This window comes from Saccostrea cucullata, unplaced genomic scaffold, assembly GCF_032062105.1.
Source record: "Saccostrea cucullata isolate Sc308-1 unplaced genomic scaffold, CSIRO_AGI_Scuc_v1 ctg2375, whole genome shotgun sequence".
NCBI lineage: Eukaryota > Metazoa > Mollusca > Bivalvia > Ostreida > Ostreidae > Saccostrea > Saccostrea cuccullata.
This window is the reverse complement of record NW_026931665.1, coordinates 219205-244010: the sequence shown is the minus strand read 5'-3', so window position 1 is coordinate 244010 and position 24806 is coordinate 219205. Positions and strand designations below refer to the sequence as shown.

The 24806-nt window shown below is 32.3% G+C and overlaps 1 protein-coding gene and 1 long non-coding RNA gene across 6 annotated transcripts in view; both read right to left on the bottom strand.

The window, feature by feature from the left end:
• The window catches only part of LOC134233240 (uncharacterized), a 55526-nt gene that overhangs the window by 15932 nt on the left and 14788 nt on the right, over positions 1 to 24806 (bottom strand). For 4 of the 5 annotated variants that reach the window (XM_062715222.1, XM_062715223.1, XM_062715224.1 and 1 more), the window contains exons 2-5: positions 11597 to 11678; positions 10605 to 10772; positions 10371 to 10486; positions 3077 to 3221 (exon numbers count right to left, since the gene is read on the bottom strand). In XM_062715222.1, coding sequence (XP_062571206.1) covers positions 3077 to 3221; positions 10371 to 10486; positions 10605 to 10772; positions 11597 to 11678 — 511 coding nt within the window. The remainder of the gene's footprint in view (positions 1 to 3076; positions 3222 to 10370; positions 10487 to 10604; positions 10773 to 11596; positions 11679 to 24806) is intronic. The other variant, XM_062715226.1, reaches the window with a different exon arrangement.
• LOC134233247 (uncharacterized) lies at positions 21302 to 24696 on the bottom strand. The gene is made up of 4 exons (XR_009984941.1): positions 24566 to 24696; positions 24181 to 24285; positions 23703 to 23865; positions 21302 to 22293 (listed from the first exon to the last, which is right to left on the bottom strand). It is a non-coding gene; the product is annotated as an uncharacterized LOC134233247 (long non-coding RNA).

The window sequence follows — 24806 nt, the reverse complement described above, 5'->3', positions numbered from 1 at the left end:
AAAGCCAGTCTCCTCATGTGGGACTTCTCTGTATGCGAAAAGTACATACGGAAGTAGTACATACAAATCTTCGACATTCTCCATACACAACTTTTTCAACATTGATTTTAACGTTCCATTAAATCTTTCAATTTTGCCATTTGCCCGCGGGTGATAAGGTGTTGTAGTTATCCCCTTGATTTTGATTTTCTCAAATAAATCTTTCAGGAGCGCACTCGTGAAATTTGATCCTTGGTCAGTGAGTATGGTTTTTGGAATTCCAACCCGACTAAATAATGTAATGAGAGTGTCGGCTATTCGTTCAGCTTCACAACTTGCTAAAGCAAAAGCTTCTGGGTATCTCGTAGCTTCATCAATGACAGTCAGAATGTATTTGTTACCTTGAGTTGTCCTATTGAGTGGGCCAACGATGTCCATTGCGATCTTTGAAAACGGATCAGTTATGATAGGTGTGTTGACCATAGGAGCTCTTTCCGCACTTCTTTTTGCCACTTTTTGACAGGTGTCACATTCTGCGCAGTAGTCCGACACATCTTGGAACAATCCAGGCCAATAAAATGACGCAAGAATACGTTGTTTGGTCTTCTCAGTTCCTAAATGACCAGCTATTGGCTGATCATGTGCCAGCTTCATCACTGCTTTTCTTAGCGATGCTGGAAGTACCACTTGTGTTCCCGACAGATTCTTTTTCTTGGAAGTCCATTTTCGTTTCAATATGTCATTCTCCCAGTAAAACGCTTTATGTTCTGTCTCAGTTTGTGATACATTTTTGAATGCTTTATCCCTACAATTTTTGATTGTTGGGTCTTGTTTCTGAAGATTCGATAGTTTACTTCCATTCACCATGCTCAACTTTTCCAATGAAATTTCCGGTAAATCAAGGTTCACTTCACCAGCATCATCCTTAGTTACCACGACGTTTAAGTCCCTTGGTACGACATCACATTTATTCATGCTATTTTTGGTACTTACTTCATTTTGTTCTTGTTCTTTTGCTTTGGCTCTCGTAACCACAGCTGCTACTTTGTTCCTCTCCAGAACATCTATTCCCAATAAACCATCTGCAACCAGATCAGGTACTAAACCTACCTGAACATGTCCCTTAAACATTGGTGTTTCCAGGTTAACCACTGCTAACTTAGCTTCCAATGGCTGTCCAATAGCTGTAACCAAGGAAGTAGTTTGTCCATGCAGAACACATTTTGGATCAACAAGATCCTCCCGCAATAGCGTCATAGATGCTCCAGTGTCCTTGACCATTGACACTTCCACATCATCCACTTTCCCCGGAACATAATGTAAACCCCATAATGCTCCTTTCACGAAACACGACGCTAGATTACCTTTCTTTGGGCATTTGTTTGCATAATGTCCAAAGTTCCCACAGCTAAAACATTTCACTTTTTCCAAACTTTTCTGTTTTCCGGAGTTCCTGGCTCTTCTTCTCACCTAACACTTTAGGATTTTGAAGTTTTCTGTCCTCGGCCGACTTTGTTAGTAGAATGTAATCCTCAGCAGCTTCAACTAACTCACTACTTCCCTTATTCCGTCTAATCCACTGGGCTTGTTGCGGAGATAACGCCTTTAAGAAATACTCTTCGCGGAACTTTTGTACGGGATCTTTCTCATCAATGAAACAACTCAAATACAGATCTATTCTCGACATTAATCCTCTGTAAGTTTCTCCTGGTCTACGTCAAAATCTTAATGAGCGGTCAAGACCTTATCACATAAACAGATCACTGCAGTCTGTAGCTTAGAGCAATTGCTACAAATCAACAAGATTAAGATAATATAAATCAAGCATTAATTATACAAACAATTTCACACAAAATTTAACTTTAACAGTCGTACGTTAAGACATACGGACGTAAAGACAGACGGACGAAGAGACATAAAAAAACAGAATGAGACAGACATAGAGACAGATGAACGTAAATACAGACGGACGTAGAAACATACGGACGAAAGACAGACGGTCGTAGAGACAGACAGAATTAAAGACATACGGGCGGACGAAGAAACAGACGGAAACAGAATCAGACAGACATTGATTCATACGGACGTAAAGACATACGGACATAGAGGCAGACGGACGTAAAAACATACGGATGTAGAGACAGACGGATGTAGAGACAGGTGGATGTACATGTTAAGACGGACGGACGTAAAAACAGACGAAAGTAAAGACAGAGGGTCATAGAAAGAGACGGACGTAGAGAAAGACAGATGTATAGACAAACAGTCGTAAACACAGCTAGACGTAAAGAGAGACGGATGTGAAGACAGATTGACGTATAGAAAGACAGACGTATAGACAGAAGGATGTAGAGACAGACGGATGTAGAGACATACGGGTGTAGAGACAGATGGACATAGAGACAGAGGGATGTAGAAACAGACAGATGTCGAAACAGAAAAACGTAAAGACAGACGTAGAGACAGCTAGACGTAAAGACATACGGACGTGGAGACAAACGGACAAATGGACAAACTGACGTAAAGACAAACGAACATAGAACAGACGGACGTAAAAACAGATGTAAAGACAGACGGACATAGAGATAAACGAAGATAGGGCCAAACGGACGTGGAGACAGAGGGACATAGAGACAGACCGACATAAAGACAGACTGACAATATGACAGATGGCTGTAAAGAAAGACGGACAGCTAAACAGATAGACGTAAAGACAGACGGATATCAAGACAGACGGACGTAGAGACAGACAGATGTAAAGACAGACAGACATTAAGACAGACGGTTGTAGAGACAGATGGATGAAAAGACAGACTGACATAAGAACAGATAGACGTATACACAGACGGATGTAAAGACATACGGACGTAGACACAGAAGGACGTGAAGACATACAGAGTAGAGATAGACCGAAGAAGAAACAGACAGACAGATTGATTAAGGGACTGATTGACACCTCTATTAATATATCCACCTTGGTTTTCAAGCGGGAGGTATGATAAAAAAGTGCACGTGTGTCTGCATAAACACTGATTTAATGTTAATATAGATGTTTTATTAAGAAAGTAGAATTTCGTTTAGACATCATATTGATTACCTGCAGTATATACAGAATAGGCATTAGGTCCCCCACATTCTGAAAACTGGACGCCTTCTGTGTTCTTTTGGCATGTTTCATTACATTCAGTAGATGAAATCGAAGTAGCCAAAATTGGACGCTCAAGACACATGCATTTATTATTCTACAACAAGTTTATCTTTTAAACAACACGTAAATTACATTAAAAACAGGAACTGGCGAAAAAAAACAGTAAATAGATGAAAAAGTATCAACAAATTTAAAATGCATTGACACAACGCGAAATGTAATAGCACGTAATGTATTAAATTGGGATTATTGCATTTTGCGTTATAACATTTTGCGTTGAAATCAACGCAAAACGTTATAACGCAAATGGTATAAAATAATTTTTGGATTATTACAATTTGCGTCGACACAAAATGTTATTATGTACTTTTTCATTGTTACATTTTGCGTTGTAAATAATTTTTGCATTGAAGACAAGGCAAAATGTAATACTATAAAATGGGAAAATTTGGCGCATACGTGTTTTAGCGCAAACGTAATTGGGAATACATTAGCGCAAATCAATTTTAGCGCTTGTACTTGTCATTGAAATATATAAATGTAATATTATTTTTTTAAACCAGACTTTACTTTTTGGTTAGTCAAGCATGGAAACACAATATAGCATTCCCGTACATAAGTAAACAATCTTCAACTTTACCATGGTGTTGCAATCACATAGACGTGGCACCATGTTCGATTTTATTTTAATTTTATTTTTAATAAAAGAAATTAAGTATTTACACATTTTATTCATATTAAATCAATGCATACATTGAGGGAAAGTTACTTAGATTAAAAATAATCATATTCAGGTATTGTCTGCAAGCTCAATGGCCATGCTTGATTGCATTGTTTATCTCGGGGCGATAGAAGATTGACACGCCGAGTTGCCAGACTTTGAAGGTGCTTACGATAAGTATCGGGTAACAACTAACAATAGTTCAATTAAATAAATTAGGATTTGGCCGAATTTTCTGGATTGATCCTACCATGTACAGAACGCTAGTGTATATATTAAATCCAACGACCCTTCGACATCACGTTATTGCGCGATCCGGTTTACATGTACTTATGTGAAAGCTTAATTTGAACATATTCAAAAAAATAATATTTAGAATTCCGTTAGCGCACAATAAATCTTAGCGTTCAGATGCTCTTGCGCCAAAGGCGCTAAAATAAGTAGTGCGCCAAATATTTTCGTTTTACAGTAACTATTATGTAATAAAAATATTAAAGCTAATTTTCTGGATTGTGTTAAACATAAAACATCATAAAGTTGATTTCAATACGTAACCATGAGAAAACTTATTTTACAAACTAATTAAAATTATGACAATTAGGTCAACGGTTTGGCTTTTACAAACATGACTGATTCAGAATGTTTGTCTACCTCTGACTCTGTTTCTGACATTTGAATTAGAAATACTATTATTATGAAACATTAATTTAACTTTGATTGACACATCTTTTCTTATTAATCAGTCTTATAAAACTAATTATCCCATAAATTGCATATTATTATCATAGGTCCATCAAAAACTCTTGATATGCATATTCAGTATTTTTTACATTGGTTAGAAAATTAAAATTTTATGTGTGTGTGTTTAGAGAGGAGGGCAGGGATGGGATCGGGTGTTTACTTCGTATAGTGATTATTGTATTTCTATGACAAGCAGAAACAATCCATTTAATTATTGTTTTACTACAAACATGTGGGTTAATTTAGGATGCGATTTAAAATAACTGCCGGAAAGCCAATGTACAATTTTTTGAAACGTGTTTGAGAAAAATAAAAAGATTAGGTACTAATTGAGAATTCCCATGCTCACATTCACAAATTCAGTTTTCCTTGTTAAAATTAAAGTATATTTAAATACCGATCACAAAGTCTCAACAAGTACATGTAAATAAGATTCCAGTTTTTAAATTCGATATTCGTAAATTCGATATGTACATGTAACTGTTTAAATTAGTTATTGCTCAGTTACTAGAAATTTAAAGTTCATGCATTTATATATTTTTAGTTTTTCTAAAATTACCTCTATACCAATTCTCATGAGCATTGATCATAGAACGTGTATTGGGTAGCATATTGTATATTTCGAAGTTGTACACGTTGTGAAAATTGTCATGTCACCCATTCTCAATATAAGGGCACAAATGACTCTCTGAATTTTAAAAAAAAAATGAAGTTCAAGATAACAATTTTTCTATCAATTACATTTGAAAGAAAGTATCTAAAGATTTTGTTACAAGTTTTTTTTTATCAAATTTTAATACGTGGAATAATGACAAGACGTTGAATTAGAGGGTAATTGTATTCAGAAATGTAGCTGGAAACGTACGTCACTCTTTCAGCAATGTCCAAAAAGGTCTACAGAAAAAAATTTAGTCATTTAAAATCACAATTGGAATATCTTATCTTAACACCAGCACATCCTACCAACTCTATCAGCAACATATTCTCTCGGCATTCGAACGTGCGTTTGATTTTTCCTTTTAAAAAACAAAGGTTACTTTTTGATCCAGATGTATAATTTTTTTATAATATATGCTTTAAATTCTTCTCTGTTATGATTAGAGCAATCAGGTTGGAATCTTGTCATTTTCTATAGATACTGGAACTTAACATGTACATGCAGTAAAATTCTATTTTGTAGTTACTGTCTTTTTTAACATATATCCATGCCGATTTAGAAATCTACGTAAATATAACGTACATTTCATGATTTATTTCTGTTTGATAAAAACCTTTAAATTCATCTAAAAATTCATCGTTTTGTATAAGTTTATTCCAAAATAGATTCTCTATGTAATTTCATTGTGTTATATGTCACAATCATCACTATAAAGACAAGATTGCCTCGGAATATGAGTAGGTAACATACATTTCAAACTTGTAATAATATGTAAGTAAATATTGAAAAAAGCAATTATTGACATAAAAATCATTTCAATGAAGCGTTTTAACGCAGTAATATAAGAAATCGTAATGCAACAAACGAGGTTATTTGTCAAAACTACATGAATGTCACGTCACTTCGGTAACGTTCATTTCACATATTATTGGGGAGTCCCCTCCACCTCAGTTCAACCATTCTTTTGTGCTTTTTTCGCTGAAATTGACACCGTAGCCTAGTTACTTCTACCTGTGTGCAAGGGTAAAGACAAAAACAAATAAGAGTAAGACAAACTTTGCTATGATCCAACAAATGCTCGTGTTTGGCCACTGAAACGTAACATAAATGATCAAAATCTATTCTGAATATATCCATCCACAGTCTTGTTAATAATTTCATTTAGTATGCTGCAACATCCTTTGTCAAAACACAAACATATGTGCCTTTCAGCAGATCTGGAAAAATATAACCCAAAATGCAATGATTCAAACAAAACTGAGTGTTGTGTGCCTTCAATATTTGAAATGTTTTGGGTTTACCGGGTATTTGTTTTGTTTCTTTTTCTTTTCTTTTTTTTTTACCAATTATAAGCCTATGCATTCCTTATTTTAAATTATCAACAACAATTAAATGAATTTTGATGAAAAGTAGGATTTTAAAAGTAAACAAACTGTATAAAGGTTGCCAAACATGAATTGAAGACTCTTAAAAATAAATTTTCTAGCATGTGGTAACTGTCTGCCACATTTACAAGGATTGGAGGTGCATTTAGATGGCTTTATGTGGTCAGTTGTCAAATGTATCGCTCGTGTAAACGCAATCCATTAACTAAATTAAAAAAAAATTCAGTTAGAAATACGCAAAATATACGTTACCATATGTAACGTACATTTCAAATATAAAATACAAATATAAAAATCAATTCTCTTCCACAAGCGTACGTTAGACACGCAATTTATTTGCTCATACTTGGATATTTTACTTGAAAAAGACACTAATAGTAATCTAACAACCAAGCTATATGATAAACCGGATGACTTTAACTTTTCTATCGTCAACTTCCCTTACCTATGCAGCAATATACCTTCATCACCTGCATACGGAGTATTTATATCTCAGTTGATTCGAAATGCAAGAGCATGCTCTACGTATGAACAATTTCTTAAACGAGGTAAATTATTGACAAGCAAGTTGATGAAACAAGAATATCAACAGTCTCGTTTAAAGTCATCATTTCGTAAATTCTATGGTCGATACAATGACCTTGTCAGCAAATACAATTTATCATTGAATGAAATGCTGACTGACATTTTTCATACCAATTGTTAGTCCATTATTTACACACTGAATTGACCACAGATTTTTCCGTTATTTCCTGATTATGACAACGAGCACACGGCGGGTGTGACCGGTCGGCAGGGGATGCTCACTCCTCCATGGCACCTGATCCCACCTCTGATGTTTCGGAGGTCCGTGTTTGCTCTGCTCTTATTTTGTATATTTGTTTAATGGACGTTGAGATTGAATACTGTTCGTTATTTCCATATCCTTCATTAATACTATTTGAACTTGCATATCATAAGAAATGCATCATACAGGTTTCGTATTCAGAAATATATATCAGATATCAAAATTATATTACATATAAATGACCTTAATATAATTTTTTTTTCCTCAGCAGAAACGTTTCTTTTCATTAATTTTATGGATTTAGCCGACCTCCAACTTTTGAAACTTTCCGTTGTGTACACATTCGAGTGTGTGAAAGTATGAGAATACATGAAAATTCGTGCAAGATTCACTTAATTCGAATTTCATGGTAACGTACATTTCAGTCACCTACATTTCGAATGATCACTTTTCATGTAAAAAATAATTTCTAATAGTGTTAAACAAAACGTCTTTGCCAGTTTACAGGGTACAAGGGGTTGCTTACTCAGAGTCGTCTTATATTTTCTACTTAATGAATATTCTTAATGGAAGAATATAGTGTAACGTACATTTCTTTCTTATCTCTACGATTGAAAATGTCTTTTATTCCGTAAACATATTTATAAAAGTTGCTCAAATTGTTCAATTTCATGTTACATTATCTAAGTATGAGTTAATAATCCTTTGAAATTTCAAATTTAGCCCATCAATAAATAAAGGAGTATAGTTTTTGTGTTTGCTTGTAATGTGGTTGAAATAGAATTAAGCGACAGGGACATTGCTCAATAAAAATGATTTATTATCACAAAGAAAATGTATTTATTGTTATGAAAAGAAATAGATATGATAAAAGGTTTAACTTATCAGAAAATTTTTACTTGAGAATCAAAACTGCATATAACACAGAGGGGATTCATCATAATATTTGCCTTGGCGACAGTAACGTACATTTCAAATGCGCTACTATGTTTGAATTTGGAAATCCTTTAATACTCTTTCAGATCGATAATTATATGAATTCTTATTCATTGTTATATGACTATTCATAGTGTTGATTTGAAAATTACATCAGTGGTATTTCTTCTAAATTATAATGAGGCGACATTATTTGAGCCCTTATATTGAGAATGGGTGATATGAGCACACCTCAGAGTTGGTTGCTTTTTGTACCGAGGAATAGACACATGAAATTGCCTTTTCATTGACAACTCAAAGCAGGGGGAAACTGTAAACAAATGGACTTGTACAACGGAGTGGGGAAACTCTAATTTTTATCATTGTAAATCATCTGTATGACTGATCACGGTAGCTCAGTCGGTAGAGCACTCGCTCCGCGATCGGGAAGTGGTGTGTTCGTATCTCGGCCGCGACTGACCTAGTCGTTAAAATTGGTAGCAACTGTTCCTTCGCCATGCGGTTGGCACTTTGAAGTGAAAGTTGTGGGTCCTTCGGATGAGACCTTAAAAACCGAGGCCCCGTGTCGGCGGCAGGCGTTGGCACGATAAAGATCCCTCACTGCTCAATGGCCCTGAGTGCCGAGTAAAGGTCAAAATTTGAAGCCCTTCACCGGCATACGGTGACGTCTCTATATGAGTGAAAAATTCTCGAGAGGGACGTTAAACAACATACAATCAATCAATCAATCATCTGTATGTAAATATGAGCATGGGATTAATAGATAACAATGTACATAATGCATTAATCGTGTAAAATGCTTGGAAAATGCATCACATCTTTCCGAGAGCGATTAAAAAAACCCAGCCTTTTCGAAAAACACATGTAGTATTTTATGTAGTAACCCATAAATGCATTAAATGCAACTCATTGAGCTGATTGGTCGATTTGTCAATCAAGTACATGTGAATCTATTTCGACGTCATAGAAAATAGTTTCCTCGACCTGATGATACTTGAATGCTTTTCTCGCGCACATGCGCTGATCCAGCATAAACGTCAATTCTTCATAAATATGCATTAGGATATCGTGTTCTTATCCCGACCAGTACTTTGTTAATACCGAATATTTCGTCGAATTTGCATGAATGCTTCATTTTTGATAGCTTATAATACTTCAGAAATTTTTGTTTCGTTTCAGCTGTGCAAAAATACTGTTTAACACGGCATACATATCTTTATTATTGATTGAAAAAACTATATGAATTATGTTTACTTTTCTCTTTATTGGGGTTTGTGTGTTTTTTATACTATTTGTATGAAAGTATGTTTTAAAAATTTCATTCACATATATGCAGCTACGAAACCTGATTCAAAGTATTGAAGGGTTTAACTTATGTGTTCTTATTGTATCTCTCATATTTTTATTGAATAGTTTTTAAATCAATATTTTTACAAGTACAGGTGTGTTTCAGACATTACTTTCAGAAATGTGTTTCTTGCGCAAAGAGATGCATTTGCTTATAGTAAAATAAGATTTAAATTCATAACCTTATTTACGTAGAACCTTTTTGCATTTAAAATAGTAGAAAGAGTAAATGCAAAAATTTATCTCGTTTTTTATTTGATATTTTGATTTTGTTTTTTTTACGTCAGTAGTCCTAATTTCTATACAAATGTACATAAGATGGAAATTTAGGTCACATTAAATTGTACATTTTAGGTTCAAAAAGGTATAATTTCAAGAAAAAAAATTGCATAAATATGACTTTCAAATTATATCAAATAGAATAATAGGAAAATAAATCATATGCTTATTATCACATCGACAGAAACTGTTCCCCTTTGAATAATCTTAAACTTAATTTCATCTGAATTTACCTGACAGATGAAACGTAATGTTTAATATATCCTAATAGCATGCATTTACGATTTTGTACATTTTATCTGTATCTACGTGTAGTATCATTAATGAATAACTTTCTAACATTCATGGAATTTATATTTATGGATACAGTAATATACAATTAAAAATACCTTAATTCCGAAAATTGTAGAATTTAGAGATATACACATTTCATGACAAAATCCAGCGGAAGAATAAATCATCTGGATTTCTGGATATCCATGTATATCCCTTGAATCATAACAGCCTAAAATGCAGAAGTAATCCAATGAATATTTCTTTTTTGCGATCATAATTCTTTCTGTCTCTCTCTCTCTCTCTCTCTCTCTCTCTCTCTCTCTCTGAATCCACAAATTCAGCATTACCTAGAATCTTAATCCATAATGACTGTCTGTGGTAGAGGCCAGACCAGAATTCCATTACTGGTGAAGCAGAAGAGGTATTGCTGGGTAATGTATCATTATTTTTGTGACATTCGAGCTGAGCTTCAAACCAATTCAATGACATAATAAGAGACGTACTTGAGATATCACCTGAAAATGAAAAAGGATTGTCAAATTTCATGTTTTTTTTTTAGAGGAGAGGTAAGACCATTTATGTCTTTTTTTTTTTTAATATTTTATTTGTCATATATGTCAAAATGTTTATGTAATTTTAGAAAATAAAGTTATCCGGCTTAAATAGGTATAAGTTTTTTAAAAAGTTGCTTAAATCTTTTCAGTCATCTCCATATGCAAAATTCATAAAAAAAGACATGAATCTTTTTTTTGTATCTTTAAGATATAAAGGCCTAAAAAGTAATGCAGTTATGTTGATTAGAATCCACACAGAATGGGATGTGCAGCAAAAAAGGTTTTACATGTATATCCTTAACCAGAACTGTTTCTTATTAAAGTTTTTAAGAATATTTTAAATTCATTCTTTTAACTTCATCATTGATGAACCATACATATGAATATCTTATGCAAAAAGTTATAAGTAAAACAAAACCCACTTCGAGAAAGTTGTTTAGGGTACTTAAGACCTGTTAACACTCTGTGATACAAATTTGTACACTAATAATAAATATTTTCTCCAAAAAAATATTTTTCTTCCTTCAACACTTCAGATTTTTTTTATATATTTAATAGCGAAATATGCATTAAAATATATATACTGGCAAGGAAAATTTTTCAGGATTTTATAACAATCCTCACCTCACGTAACAATCAAAATCGAAGGTTACATGCTTTTCAAAAATGTTTAAAAAGAAAACATGGTGTTTACAATAGAGAATTTTTCCATGTCATATCATTCTTAAATCATCATTAGTAAACTTAATTTCAGCAAGAACAGAAAAATACAATGAAATACAAACCATTGTGTATCAAAAGCCAAGTGGACAGCAGTATTTGTGAGACAGTCTTTAGCACAGACATTTTACGTATGTCTTCCTCAATCTAAGATATAAAAATATAATCGTTCACTTGATATTGAAAGAGAATCATTTGTTCAGGTCAATCATAAGGAAAGAATGCAGAAGTTATTTCCTTCCTAATTTATATTTGAACAATGGTTCAGTATTCATTGCGTTGATAAAAGATTCATAAGAACAGAAAATATCTGATAATAATTCAGAAAAAAACTCCTTTAACATCCTTGCTAGTGTTTCTACGTAGAAAGGTTAAGTCCACACATATAATATATATCGCTGTTATTTATTAATTTCCATACATCTCAAATAATTGTTCCGTAGAAAAACAGTAAAGTAAAAAATTAAATATCATAGAATAGCAGCACAAGGGTACATACATATGTAACCTTACCTGTTTCGTGTCTATGGAACATTTCAAAAAACAGTGGTGGTATTCTGAAGGATTTGACCATTCACTCCTATATAAGTTTTAGTTTAGACGTGAATGTGGCTTACATCTTCCTGATAAAAATTACTCAGCGTTTCTTTTTAATAACTTCCTCCTACGAAGCATTTAATGCTAATTACCCTTAAAAATACTTCTTATCATTCATCAAGATCCGGGGTGTCAGTTTACCAATTTTGCAGCCAAAAACAAGAATTCAAAATATTCTTATTTGTTTTTTTCCTCCTCATTTGTCTCTCAGCTAGGTATATTATCATTTTTATCTACTTTAAGGAAAGTAATACGACGTAATATCCTGATGTATTCTTTTTTCCTTTTTGTATGATGTGAATTGTACTGTAAAATTTAATATTATATCATTGTTTGAAGTTAAAAATTCAAGAGGCTGGGGGTTGTAGCCATTTTAAGACTATTTCGACCTCCTTTAGAAGAGGAGATCCATATAAAGAAACACAAAAATGATCAAATTATAAAACTAAAATGTATGAATTTTTCTTTGCCAAATAATAGTTGACACCTTAAGATACTTATTTAAAAAATAAGTTAAATCTAGTAATTAATTTGTGGTTGATTTGTTGCCTCCTTAAACTTCCGTGGTGTTATATTCAAATGCTTAAACCTAAACCTCAAATTTAGGATAAATCAAGCAGACAATCAGAAACCCATCGTCGCAAACCACGGCCAAAATGTAAGCTCCTCTTCAATCTGGCCGTGGTTGAAGAAGGAGAGAATTCTTCGTAGCTCATTAAAATATTGACCAATGCGAGTAAAGCATTGTCGGATGATGAACTTTATCGCGACCTTTCAATATCCAATCGCAGTATAGGAAATATTTCTTGTATACCGTTGACGTCAGTTGTTGATTTCGATTGCGATGGAAACATAACTTGCCACTGACTGATATGACATCACAATACAGAGGCGTAAATATCCAAGATTACGACACTTTTTGTGATCAAGCAGCCACGGATAAAAGAGCTATATATGCGGACTCCGGACCGTGGCTCGAGACGATGTCAGAAACCTAGTTTTAAATCTTAATAGATCCTGCTTTTCTGCTAAAAAAATCTCAATAATTAACTCTAAGTTATCGATGAACATATTAGTTTTCAAAGTGATATCAAAATTTTAGAAACCCGTAACGTAACGTAGAAAAGCTTATACATGTATGTAAAATAACTCCTAAATTAGGGATTTTTTATTCAAAGATACCAGTGATACTGTGATAGTTTTTGTTGGGGCTTATTCTCAACACCAGTATTTTATTATAAAATCAAACCTTTGGATTTTCAGTTTTAACACATCTTCATGGACACAAGCTACATTTCTTTTAAGTGCGCCACACTTACAAGTCTAGCAATACTCTTTAATTATAGACTATAATTTATCTAATTTTCATAATAAAAAAAATGCACAATGATTTTCGAACGTCATCCATATAAACAGTAATGCATGCGTTTTTACATTCTTGTTGTGTTTTTGAATTTGTACACACCGTTGAAAAATTGTATAAAATTAATGTACCAATCTCAAATCAATAAACTAAATATATTTCATTAATTTTGAGTTGATTTAACAAATGTTTTCTTTTCTCTTACGTCATTTCAACCGTAGTAAACATTTTTGTTTGATTGGACGCTGTCCCGTTAAGATGGCCGACGTCGCTTTTTCTGTTGATTTTTGACACATACTTGTTCATGTTGTTAGGGTTTTTGTTTAGTATTTTCACTGTTTATATAGTTAGCGATACTGACAATATCAGAAAATGATAATAGTTTGTTATTTGTGTTACATATAATGTTTTTGTTAAGTTTTGACTTGTTTTATATAGTTAATAATCATTTTAATCGGAAAACTTTATGTGAGAATTAATGGAATTTTAACTTTGATCCGTGCTCACTATCTGCGATTTTAATGACCCCGATTTTTACATAAATGATAAGTTCAATGAATAGAAATTGAATTATTCTGACTTGTTTTTTTTATAAAAAAAAATGTTTTGATATACAATAAATTTCTACAGAACTATTCATTTTAACAAAAACGTCATTATCAACGAACATTTTGGACAACCTTCGTATGTAAAATAAAGATATAGGAAATATATTTGTGAAACTCATCACGACATGTTTAAAAAGTTATAATGTTTGCTGAGTTTGCCCTGTCGTTACGTCATAATTTTTAACTTGAAGATCATGACATCTATCAAATGACATAGGAATAAATTTTACTCATCAACAAAACAAATATCTTAACAAATAGTGATATGTTCATTTAGAATTTCCTGAATATTGTATATAAGGAGATATGGCACATTCTGACCGGCTGTAGTATATGAATATATGAATGCATGCCTCTTGACATTCAAATATATATTATTGATATTAAATATATTATTATTTGAAACAAAATCATTGTCAAACGGAAAAAAAATTCATTAAATTAAGTACAATACAGAACTTTACTTGTAAATGTTTCCCAGACTGTATCCCTTCTACATTTTAATCCCTTTAACAAAAATAACTTTAGTAATCTATACTTTACGATAGGAGATACTTTGATTTACAATGGAACTTTACTTTAGAACAGTTTAAAGATTAAGAATTTTAATATTACCATAAATTTATCATATTCAGGATTTAAGTTTCTGAATAGTATGTACATTTACTAGAAAAGTTTCTTTCAATAAAAGAAAATTAATTCAATTTAAAAAAAAAATACATTTTACATACATACAAGTATTTTGATTTACCAATGCTAAAACTTAAACTATAGTTGAATTGTATGCAATGTACTTATACTTTCGTTTACTATAGTTTACTGTGATAATTTTTGTTTGGGCTTATTTTCAACATTTTTTTATTAAGTTAGGTAAATATTTCACATTTTAAATCTTTTTTAGGTTACCGAATAGCTATCACGGAATGAAATATATGGAGATAACGAACAGTACTCATGCTCAAAAGTCCATTAACTAATACAAATCATTAGCAGAGCAAACAATAAAAGAGATAACGCGAATATTCAACACATAAGTAAATATATCGCCACGTATCTCAGGTAACAGAAAAAAAAAAATTGCGAACAAAAGTTTGACAGATACTTTCCCTAATACTGTTGTTGGGCTGTTTCCTCGATTTATAAATCGAGATCTCGAATTACATAATTCGTTTTTACAGATTAATGATTCGAGATTTCGATTTGTAACATCAGTATAATGATTTTGGCAATTCATGCTCTCGAATTCCATTAAATATATACATGTATACGAACACATCCAACTATTTGAATCAATGAATGCTTTCTATGTATCTGTTTCAGCAAACGGTCGTTCTGAACCTCTTTTATAACTAAGTCTGTATATATGTTTTGTAGAAAAAAAACATATTAACTTTAACTAGGGCCTTCAAAGATTCTAATATACAAATATCAGACTTTTGTGTACAAATATCTGTACTAGAATATATTTGAAAAATGTTCATGTAATCTTCTCATTTTGGACCGTAATATGTAATAAAAGGTAGAATGTAAACTACTACAATATTCTATTCATTTCTGATATATACAGATATATACAAAATAATAGTAATATTAATGAAATCTTGCGAATGGTTTACATTCCGAGGGAACGAATTGTTTAAACTGAAAGAATGAATTACAATCCGACGTAACGGATTGTGTAATTTGAGGGAACGAATTGATAATCTGTGAGAACGAATCGGCAATTCGTTATGACAGATTGTCAATCCGAGAGACAGATTGTATAATTCGAGAACTCGGATTACTTTTATACATTTTTTTTAAAATCCTATGTCCTTTCATGGCTTTTGTATAGTCAGCCTCTATAAGTTGATTGTTCACTTTTATGGAACATTCCTCGTATTGCTGCTCTTTTGAGGAGTTAACGTGATCGTAATCATTTTCACTTATACTTTTGATTTTATACATCAACGGAAAATAGACGTTCAAAAAACGTGAACTGTTTCAATCAGAATTTATTTTTTAATAAAGCTATTTATTATCAAATAACTTAAATACTTCTTGAAATAACTTAGTATTACCCACTCTGTAGTGAATAAATTTTTTTCCCAGCGATGGACAGTTACGTGATCAATGTCAAGTATGTGTACCGAATGTAAGTCATTAACAAAACATACTTTGTCCTTTCTGGAAAGTGTTGCTGCTTTAAATAGAATACCTGATTTATTAGTAAAAATTTCAAGCAAATAGGCTAATGTCGAAATATATTTGACCTTTACCAAGTATTTTGTGTACTTATAAAGTTATGCTCTCGATTTAGATAAAGCAGCAGCACTCTGCAAGTTAAGGGAAATATCCTTTATAACCAAAAGTAAGTTAAGATCTACTGACTGTATGCCCTTGCGAAAAGGCAATCTAATAAGGTACTTCGATGATAAACATGACTAATCTGTACGCATAAACACACTTTAATTAATTAGATACACTCTCTCGATTATTATTGAGTAATTGCACTAAAAAACATTTTATATTGGTATAAGTAGTCTATCTAAAATCTGTAAGTAATATCCTGTTTATTAGTCCCCTACCGGTGAAACTTGAGGGGACTATAGGTTTCCTCTGCGTCTGTCCGTCTGTCTGTCTAGCTGTCTGTCTGTGTGTCTGTCTATCTCTCTGTCCCGTCTGTCTGTCAGTCTGTCCCACTTGGTTTTCCGCACTTTTTCTCTAAATGCTTGCAGATATTGAGCTGAATTTTTGTATGTGAGTGTATCGTGATGAATTACAGATCAAGTTAGAATTTCGCATCGCTTCATTGATTTTTGATAGAATTATGGCATTTTGAATTTTTAAGATCGGGTTCGTGCTGCGCTAACTTCCGATGGTCGACATAAATATGAAGCGAGTAAAAGACGTTGGGAAAAATGAGTTGAATTTTCATCTTGATGTGGATTATTTTATTAGGTTTTAGGCATTCACGACCTAAAAAAGTCATGCAGTTTTACCTTGGATATAGCTTTTGCATATTACATTATGACATCCTGAAGAAAAAGGGGAACCCGGTAGGGGACATGTATTGCTTATGCAATACTCTCAGAATGCTTCTTAATGGAACGCATTTTACAATGAGTAAATATTACTCCATATGCCTCTCACAGGACATGATATGTGTCATTTTTACCCAAATGACGCCATGTCGACAAGGTCATTGCGATCAATGCTTTGTTTTAAACCTGCTATGTGGGATTTAAACAGCTACTATTTCTACGGCATTGAAAAGTTTTATTATGCTTGTTCAGCTTAAAGTTGCAGGCACTTAGCATCGTTTTTGAAAGTGAGGGGCCAACCAGAGAATTTTTTTTTACTTATCTGAAAAAGTTGACATGCAAAAAAAAAAAAAAAACAGAAAAAAAAAAACCAACATCAAAAGTTGCCCAAACTCCAAAATCCTATTTCGTGGGGGGGGGGGGGGGGGATCAACTTTTTCAAAGCCAATTTACTTTCAATTCCTATTTTCCCAACAATTCTTTAATATCACCATAGTTTAGTCAAAAAGTGGGGGGCCAACTATCCCTTCAATGATCATATCCTATAGTAAAGGTAATGTTGGGGAAAAAAGTGGGGGTCCAACCCCCCCCCCCCCCCCCCCCCCCCTGTTGCTACATCCCTGAGTTGAAAATTATTTCATTTCCCGGTATTATGAGGAAAACTATTTTGTGTGGTGTCACAGTTATCTTTTCCCGTATAAATCAGGCCCGTCCCCATTTTTTCGTATTTAAAAGTGCTGCGTTATAATGTCTATACCTGTATCATCTTTCCAAATATGAAATGACCGCAACAATTGATTAGAAAGCAAAAGCAATAATTATATTTTTCTTTTAAAATGTAACATAAAATCTAATAAAATTTTAAATTACTTTTACTTTTTCACACTAAAGTCTGAAAAGAAATACTTTAAAAATGATCCAAATTTCAAGAATTTTAAAATTGCTTTAAAAGATAAACATAGTTGCGCTAAAACTCATTCTACCATATGAAAATTACTTCTGTTTCTTTTTATAAAGAGGATTACATATTCTTGTCCTCTTCTCTGTCATTATGCAATTGTTATGTTTGAGTGCAGCTTTTAACTTACACGGTAACAATGTTCTACATATTTTCAATAGTAAAATGTTTTGTTCATTATGTGATTAAAGTAAAATTCATGCATTTTTTGCGATGAGAACAAAATGTAATACATCATTTGTTTATCTGTGTTCTTCAAGTCGATCGTAGATGTTTTTTTCTTGTTCCTGGATTTCCATTGTAACGTAATTGTCGCAATCAACATTGGAACCTGTAACTTTAACTTGACACTTCCCTGTGGTTTTCCGTTGACTTAAATCAAGATAAACAGAACCTTTAAACGATTTTTTGAAGTTAAAAAACCATTCGGGAATATTAAAAATAAAATTTCATACAAAACTTGTTATGGTACATGTACAACATAAAAATGTATAGATACTAACCATAGATACGTAAAAATCAGAGCAAAGATAATCCCCAAAATAACAGCAATGATGATCGATACAACTTGAAGTGCTTCCGCGTCGCCTGAAATTATGTCTATATATAAATGTATTTTTTTAATAAAAAAAATTTATTGACATATTCTACTAATATGTAGAAATATCTTTTTTAAGAAAATGAAAATAATTTTTTTTATTGTGTTTAAGATGAAATCGTGTACATGATATAATTGTTGAATTTACCTTCTTCGTATTTTTCTGGGCTCTTCTGTTCAAATTTGTGGAATACCTTGCAAATTTGTAAGAAAACGGAAAATATTAAGATAAAAAACTTGTAATGTTATAAATCATAAAACACAACTATCTGTTTAGTAAATAACCAAAAGAAGAATATATAAATTTTGTCATAAAGTTTATTGCTGACTGACGTTTTTCATACTAATTATTAGGTCATTATTAAAACACGCAGGGAAGCATACAAAATATTCTACCTTGACTAAATCAGTGCTACATTATGACGTCATAGAAGGCAAAATGACGTCAACTGTATAACGAAACTTTTCATATATATTGGTATTAAGAGATGTTATTTAACTCTAGAAAATAAATAGAAACGTGTAAACATTTACAAAAATAAAATGTTTTTATTTTGTTATGATGTATCTGTCATTTCAATTAAAATCTACCACCGATGACGTCATATGTGTACATCAATAAACTTGGGAATAGATCATGTCGTGTAAAGAGAATTTGGCTAAGACGACATGTACAAAGATACGTAAAATGGAGTTTAAAAGGAAATATCGTGAACATTATGTGAAATTCATATGGAGTTCAGTTAAATAAACAGGTATGCTAAGTTATTTTCATCGATTATATTCTCTTTCGAAGAAAGTCAGCTATATACGTATACCAGTCGGCCTTTCCTCTGTCGTTCGTGACAAAAATAATGCAACAGAAAAACAATAAGCTGGATATTTCGAAACATAAAATTTGTATAGATGGAAAGTTTGTCTTATGACAAACTTGGAAAGTGCTGCTAGAATCCCGAGTTAAGCATGGTTTTACGAAAAATCTCGGTTCATATGTAAAAAATTCAAAACATTGGGTAAGGTTTCATACGAATGTGTGGAATAATTATTTTACTGACAGGACTGTGGGATTCTAGCAGCACTTTTTAGGAAAAATATATGTTTTTCGACTATATTATTTGCTAAAAAAATTATTAAACTCCGGGGTATTGTTGTTCTGTTAGCTTTTTTATTAATGAAAATTTCGCTATTAATAGAAGTCACGTGATCCCGTGGCGGTGGTGCACGTCTTTCCGTTAGACCCTCTTTTATCTGTACGCAATAGTTAATAACAGTTTACATTTATCAGCGGTTTTGGTAATTTATCAAACTAAATTTTCTTTAAAAAGTCTAAATTTTCCGAGAAATGACTTATATGCTTCCTTAACATACCCGCGCACTCAATTTCCGACGGATATTGCGTTATTTCACCATCATGGATAATGAGAAGTCGCATGTGGTGGGTATGACCGGTCTGCAGAGGATGCTCTTTTTCATTTTGCCTGATTCCAACACTGATATTTTGGAGGTCTGTGTTTGCCCTGCTCAAAATTAAATATTGTCAAATGGACTTTTGAGTTTGAATACTGCTCCTTATATTTTATACCCTAAATATAAAATATATGTACGACTTCAAAATTTCTAGTCAAAATCCTGTTCATTTGCTATTTATAAGGTCCGATTTTGGTTTATAAAAACCCCGAAGTCTGATGTTCTCGTGAAAGCCCGTTTTCTAGTGGTCGCACTGAGTGTAATGAGATCGAGAAGGTAAAACGTCATGGTCCGACGGTGCATAAAAACAATCAACATATCGACGTCAAAATGACCTTGACGAATATGACGAAGTTATCCTTAATTCAAGAACAATAATCTATCATTATTACAAATTTGTCTGATATCGCTTATTGTTCAAACTCGCTGTGTTTTAAAGGTTAGGTATGTTTGTGTCTGGCGTGATTTATGTGAAATCAAAAAGCGCCTTGAAGTGGTTAGCGTATACACCAATCGCTTTTTTGTCATGGACCCAAGGGTCTAAACAATATTTTTAACACCGGAAACTTTGTCAAAGAGTGAGCAATAACAATTATTGTTCAGCTCATTACGCACTCTGGTGAGAGAAAAGCACCATGCGCCTTTTGACATGGCATTATTAAATTATTTCTAACTTTTTTATCCAAGGGGAAAGCTAGGCATAATGCATACCATTTTGTAGGAAATGTCATACAGATGATATTTTATGACTGTTTAGATACTCAACCACTGACCTTATTAGTAAAAATTGAGGTCAAAGGTCAATTAAGTGCAAAATATTATGGAATTTTTTGATACTTTTTCATCTTTAAGCTAAATATTAAGTATGATGTATGTTGAAATAGGAAATTTGGGATATACCCACAAAAGAGCATTATACTGTACTACATGAAACACATAAACTTTTTTTTCAATTCTGCATATAACTACTTAAAAGGGGTTGCTAAGCAACGCAGAATTCTTTAATTTTCGGGCAGAAATTTTCATTTTTTACTCATCCTAGACACATTTATGCATCCCAGCACATATAAAAGTTAGATGTGAGGTCATAAAATTACAAGGGACATACAACAGATAAATTGTCTTAAAGTTTGACCTCATTAGAACTATTTTTAGGAGGTCAAAGGTCAAATAAGTGCAAAAGTTTCATCAATTTTTTTCAACACTTTTCAATATTCTTGCCATAATTTTACACAATGGATGCTGAAATGGAAAATTCTGAATATACTCTCAAGAAGGGATCAGAACTGCAATATCCATGCATCATTTTAGTTCAAATATCTGTTTAATGACCTTTAAGTGGTTGCTAAGCAACATCATTTTAAAGTTTTTGGCTATATACATGTTTGTTATTTCACATTCTGGACACATTCTAGACACTTTTTGTATATTTCATGATATTGTTTGTAAGATATATATGGGCCATAAAGATGAAAGAACATTTTTGTATTAAAAATTGACCTTGACACTCTTGTTCTTCAGGGGGTCAAGGTCATATCAGTACAGAATTCTGCTTTAAACTGTAAGTAAATATCAATTTTGAAATGCTTCAAACATGGATAAATCATCTAATAGTTGACGTAATAAAAATGGCGAACGACAAAATTTGCAAGCAAAGAATTCTGGTCTGCTTCTTACAAAGCCCTAGCAAAACATGTATACTATCTTTTTGTTAAACAAGAAATCCATTCTCTTGATGCCATTAAAAATAATCTTTATTTTCATGGATTTAATCTAACAAGAAAAAAAACTAAATGATTTCATTACAAGATTTTTCTGGTATAACAGAGCTTAAGGGGTACAATAAAGACTTGACATGTTATCTTGGAGGGAAATAATAATAATAGATAGCATTGGCAATATTTAACCCAAAACTGTTTAGTCAATAAGTTGAAAATTTGACGCTTATATCCAAATATACAAATCCAGAAATATTGCAAGATGAATTCCAAATCAGACTGAAATCTTCAACAAAATGTTGAAGAGCACTTTTACTTTGTGTCCACCATTCTTTTATCAACTGTCATTTCTCTGTAAGACTGGAGGAAATTCTTTGACTTGTCCAAGACATTATTATTTGCTGTCAAGTACAAGTGATCAGCTTCTATCCTGTAAAAGATTTAAGTATTTTGAAACAGATACATGTCATTGTGTATATAAATTTATATTTATAAATAAAATTAAGAATGCTAAAATTACTACATTTATTTGATTTTCCTTTTAAAATTAAAATTGTATTTATTATGTGATCCAAGTAGTTAAATGATATTGTTAAGTCAATGTATCAGGACTGATAATTCAACAACCTTGTAGTAAACCATCATGGTAAAATTACTGAACTAAAACAAATAGCATATATGGCAATCTGACTAAAGCCAGACCTCTGTTTACGCTATCGCAACATGTAAAAAAAATCTGGCATTAGATTGCTACGAAAGCCAGGAAGGGACACGTAAATTTTTCAAAAAAGTAAAAAATGATATTGAATCGAATTAGACAATCCAATCCCACGATTACTAAATTGTTCCATTTATAATATGAGATCTCGAATTACACAATCAATTTTTACAAAAAAGTTGAAAATTTGAGATCTCGAATTACATACCGGTAATTTGTTTTCACAGATTGATAATTCCATCTTGATTTGTTACTAACGTCAGTCGATTTTTGGAAATCTGTGCTCTTGAATTTCATTACATATAAGTACAGAAACATCCAATTTACACAATCTGATCTTACAGATTCAACGTACTTATTCGCCAATGAACAAAAAATTGCGACCCTTGATTCATAATTTGAGATCTCCAATTACATACTGGTAATTCGTTTTCACAGATTAATAATTTGAGATCTCGATTTGTTATCCGTGCTCTTGAATTTCATTACATATATTACAGATACATCCAACCATTTTAATCAGTTTGTACGTTTTATTTATTTTGTTTCAGCAACCGGTCATTTCCAACCTCTTTCATAACTAATTCAACATATATTTATTTTAGAAATATTATGATAACACAGGACCAATATTCACTTTTACTATCTAGGACTTTCAATTATTCTAATATACAAGTAACACAAAAATCTCTAAGATTTTTTGTTGTACAAATATCAGTACTAGCACACGGATTTGGAAATTTTCATGTATTTTTCTCATTTTGGACCTTAATATGTATAATAAAAGTTAGGATGTAAAATACATGTACTACAATATTCTATTTTTTAAACATGTATTACCATATCCGATATATATACAGATAAATAATTTAAATGAAATCATGGGAAGGGTTTACATTCCGAGGGAATGAATCATTTAAACTAAGAGAATGAATTATACAATCTGAGATAACGGATTGTGTAATTTGAGGGAACGAATTGATAATCTGTGAGAATGAATTGGCAATTTGTTATAACAGATTGTCAATCCGAGAGAACGGATTGTATAAATCAAGAACTCGGTTTACTTTTATAAATTTTAAAAATTCTATGTCCCTTCATGGCTTTCATAGATTTCATACCTGCATGGCTGCCAGGGTTGTAAAAAGAAAGGAGACAATAGACTGCAATGTTACTTCAGGGCAAAATTCCTGGGGCAAGGCTGTTCGTGAGCATGGGAGTGTTGATAAACCATCCAGTGAGTTTGACCACCCATGTATATGATGTACGATAATTGGAAAGTGTCTGAAAAATTGAGAAAATGGAAATTCTAACCACATACTTTATGCAGATTGGAAATACAACAGCAGTCTATAAAAACAGCTTGTTCCATATCTCGGCATTCATTCAAATAGATATTACATGTTTAAATAATGTGTCTGTATGAATAATCAAGCATCATAAGTATTATGTGTTTCAAACACTTATTTTTCAAAATATAAATCAAATGCTTATAAACTTGTATGAATGCAATATCATGAGAATGACACAAATGAAATTTGACTTTATTTTAGACACTTTAGAAATACAGAAATTTTCAATACCAAAACAAAAATTTACCTGTTCATTTGTGTCCTTACATATTAATTGACCTTCGTAGTTCATGGTGGGCTTAGAAAGTGGGTATTCACAGATGAAAGTATTGTTGCATATGGTGAAAGCACCCTAAAAATTCAATGTGAAAGTGGAACATGTACACACTGGTACACACATACTGAAAACAACTATCCATTATTATGACAACTTTGATTTTACTTTGAACTAACGAGTGGTTGTCAAAAGCATCAAAGTTCAAAAGCAATACAAAATTGGCTGAACGATACAAAATACGCACACTGAAACATAAAGATCTAGGCCTAGTACATGTGTACATTTAGTTTTCTTTTGAACGTAAACTAATGCATTTTAAACTTAAACTTTTCAGTCAATATACACGTATTCTCACCTGCTAATACCAAAGGCATGTCCGTATTATTTGATTCATTGATGTGATGATCTTCGTCGTGAAATAATCATGAAAATTGACGTTCAGATTTCGGATCACCATCATGTTTTTGTTTACACCTACCATAGCGGAAACACGTGGCTATTTCAATTCGTATCAACTCATACAGTGATGAGTCGTATTTATTTATAAATACGAGTTTTTGTATTGTTAAATATATATAGATCTAATTAAATTGCAA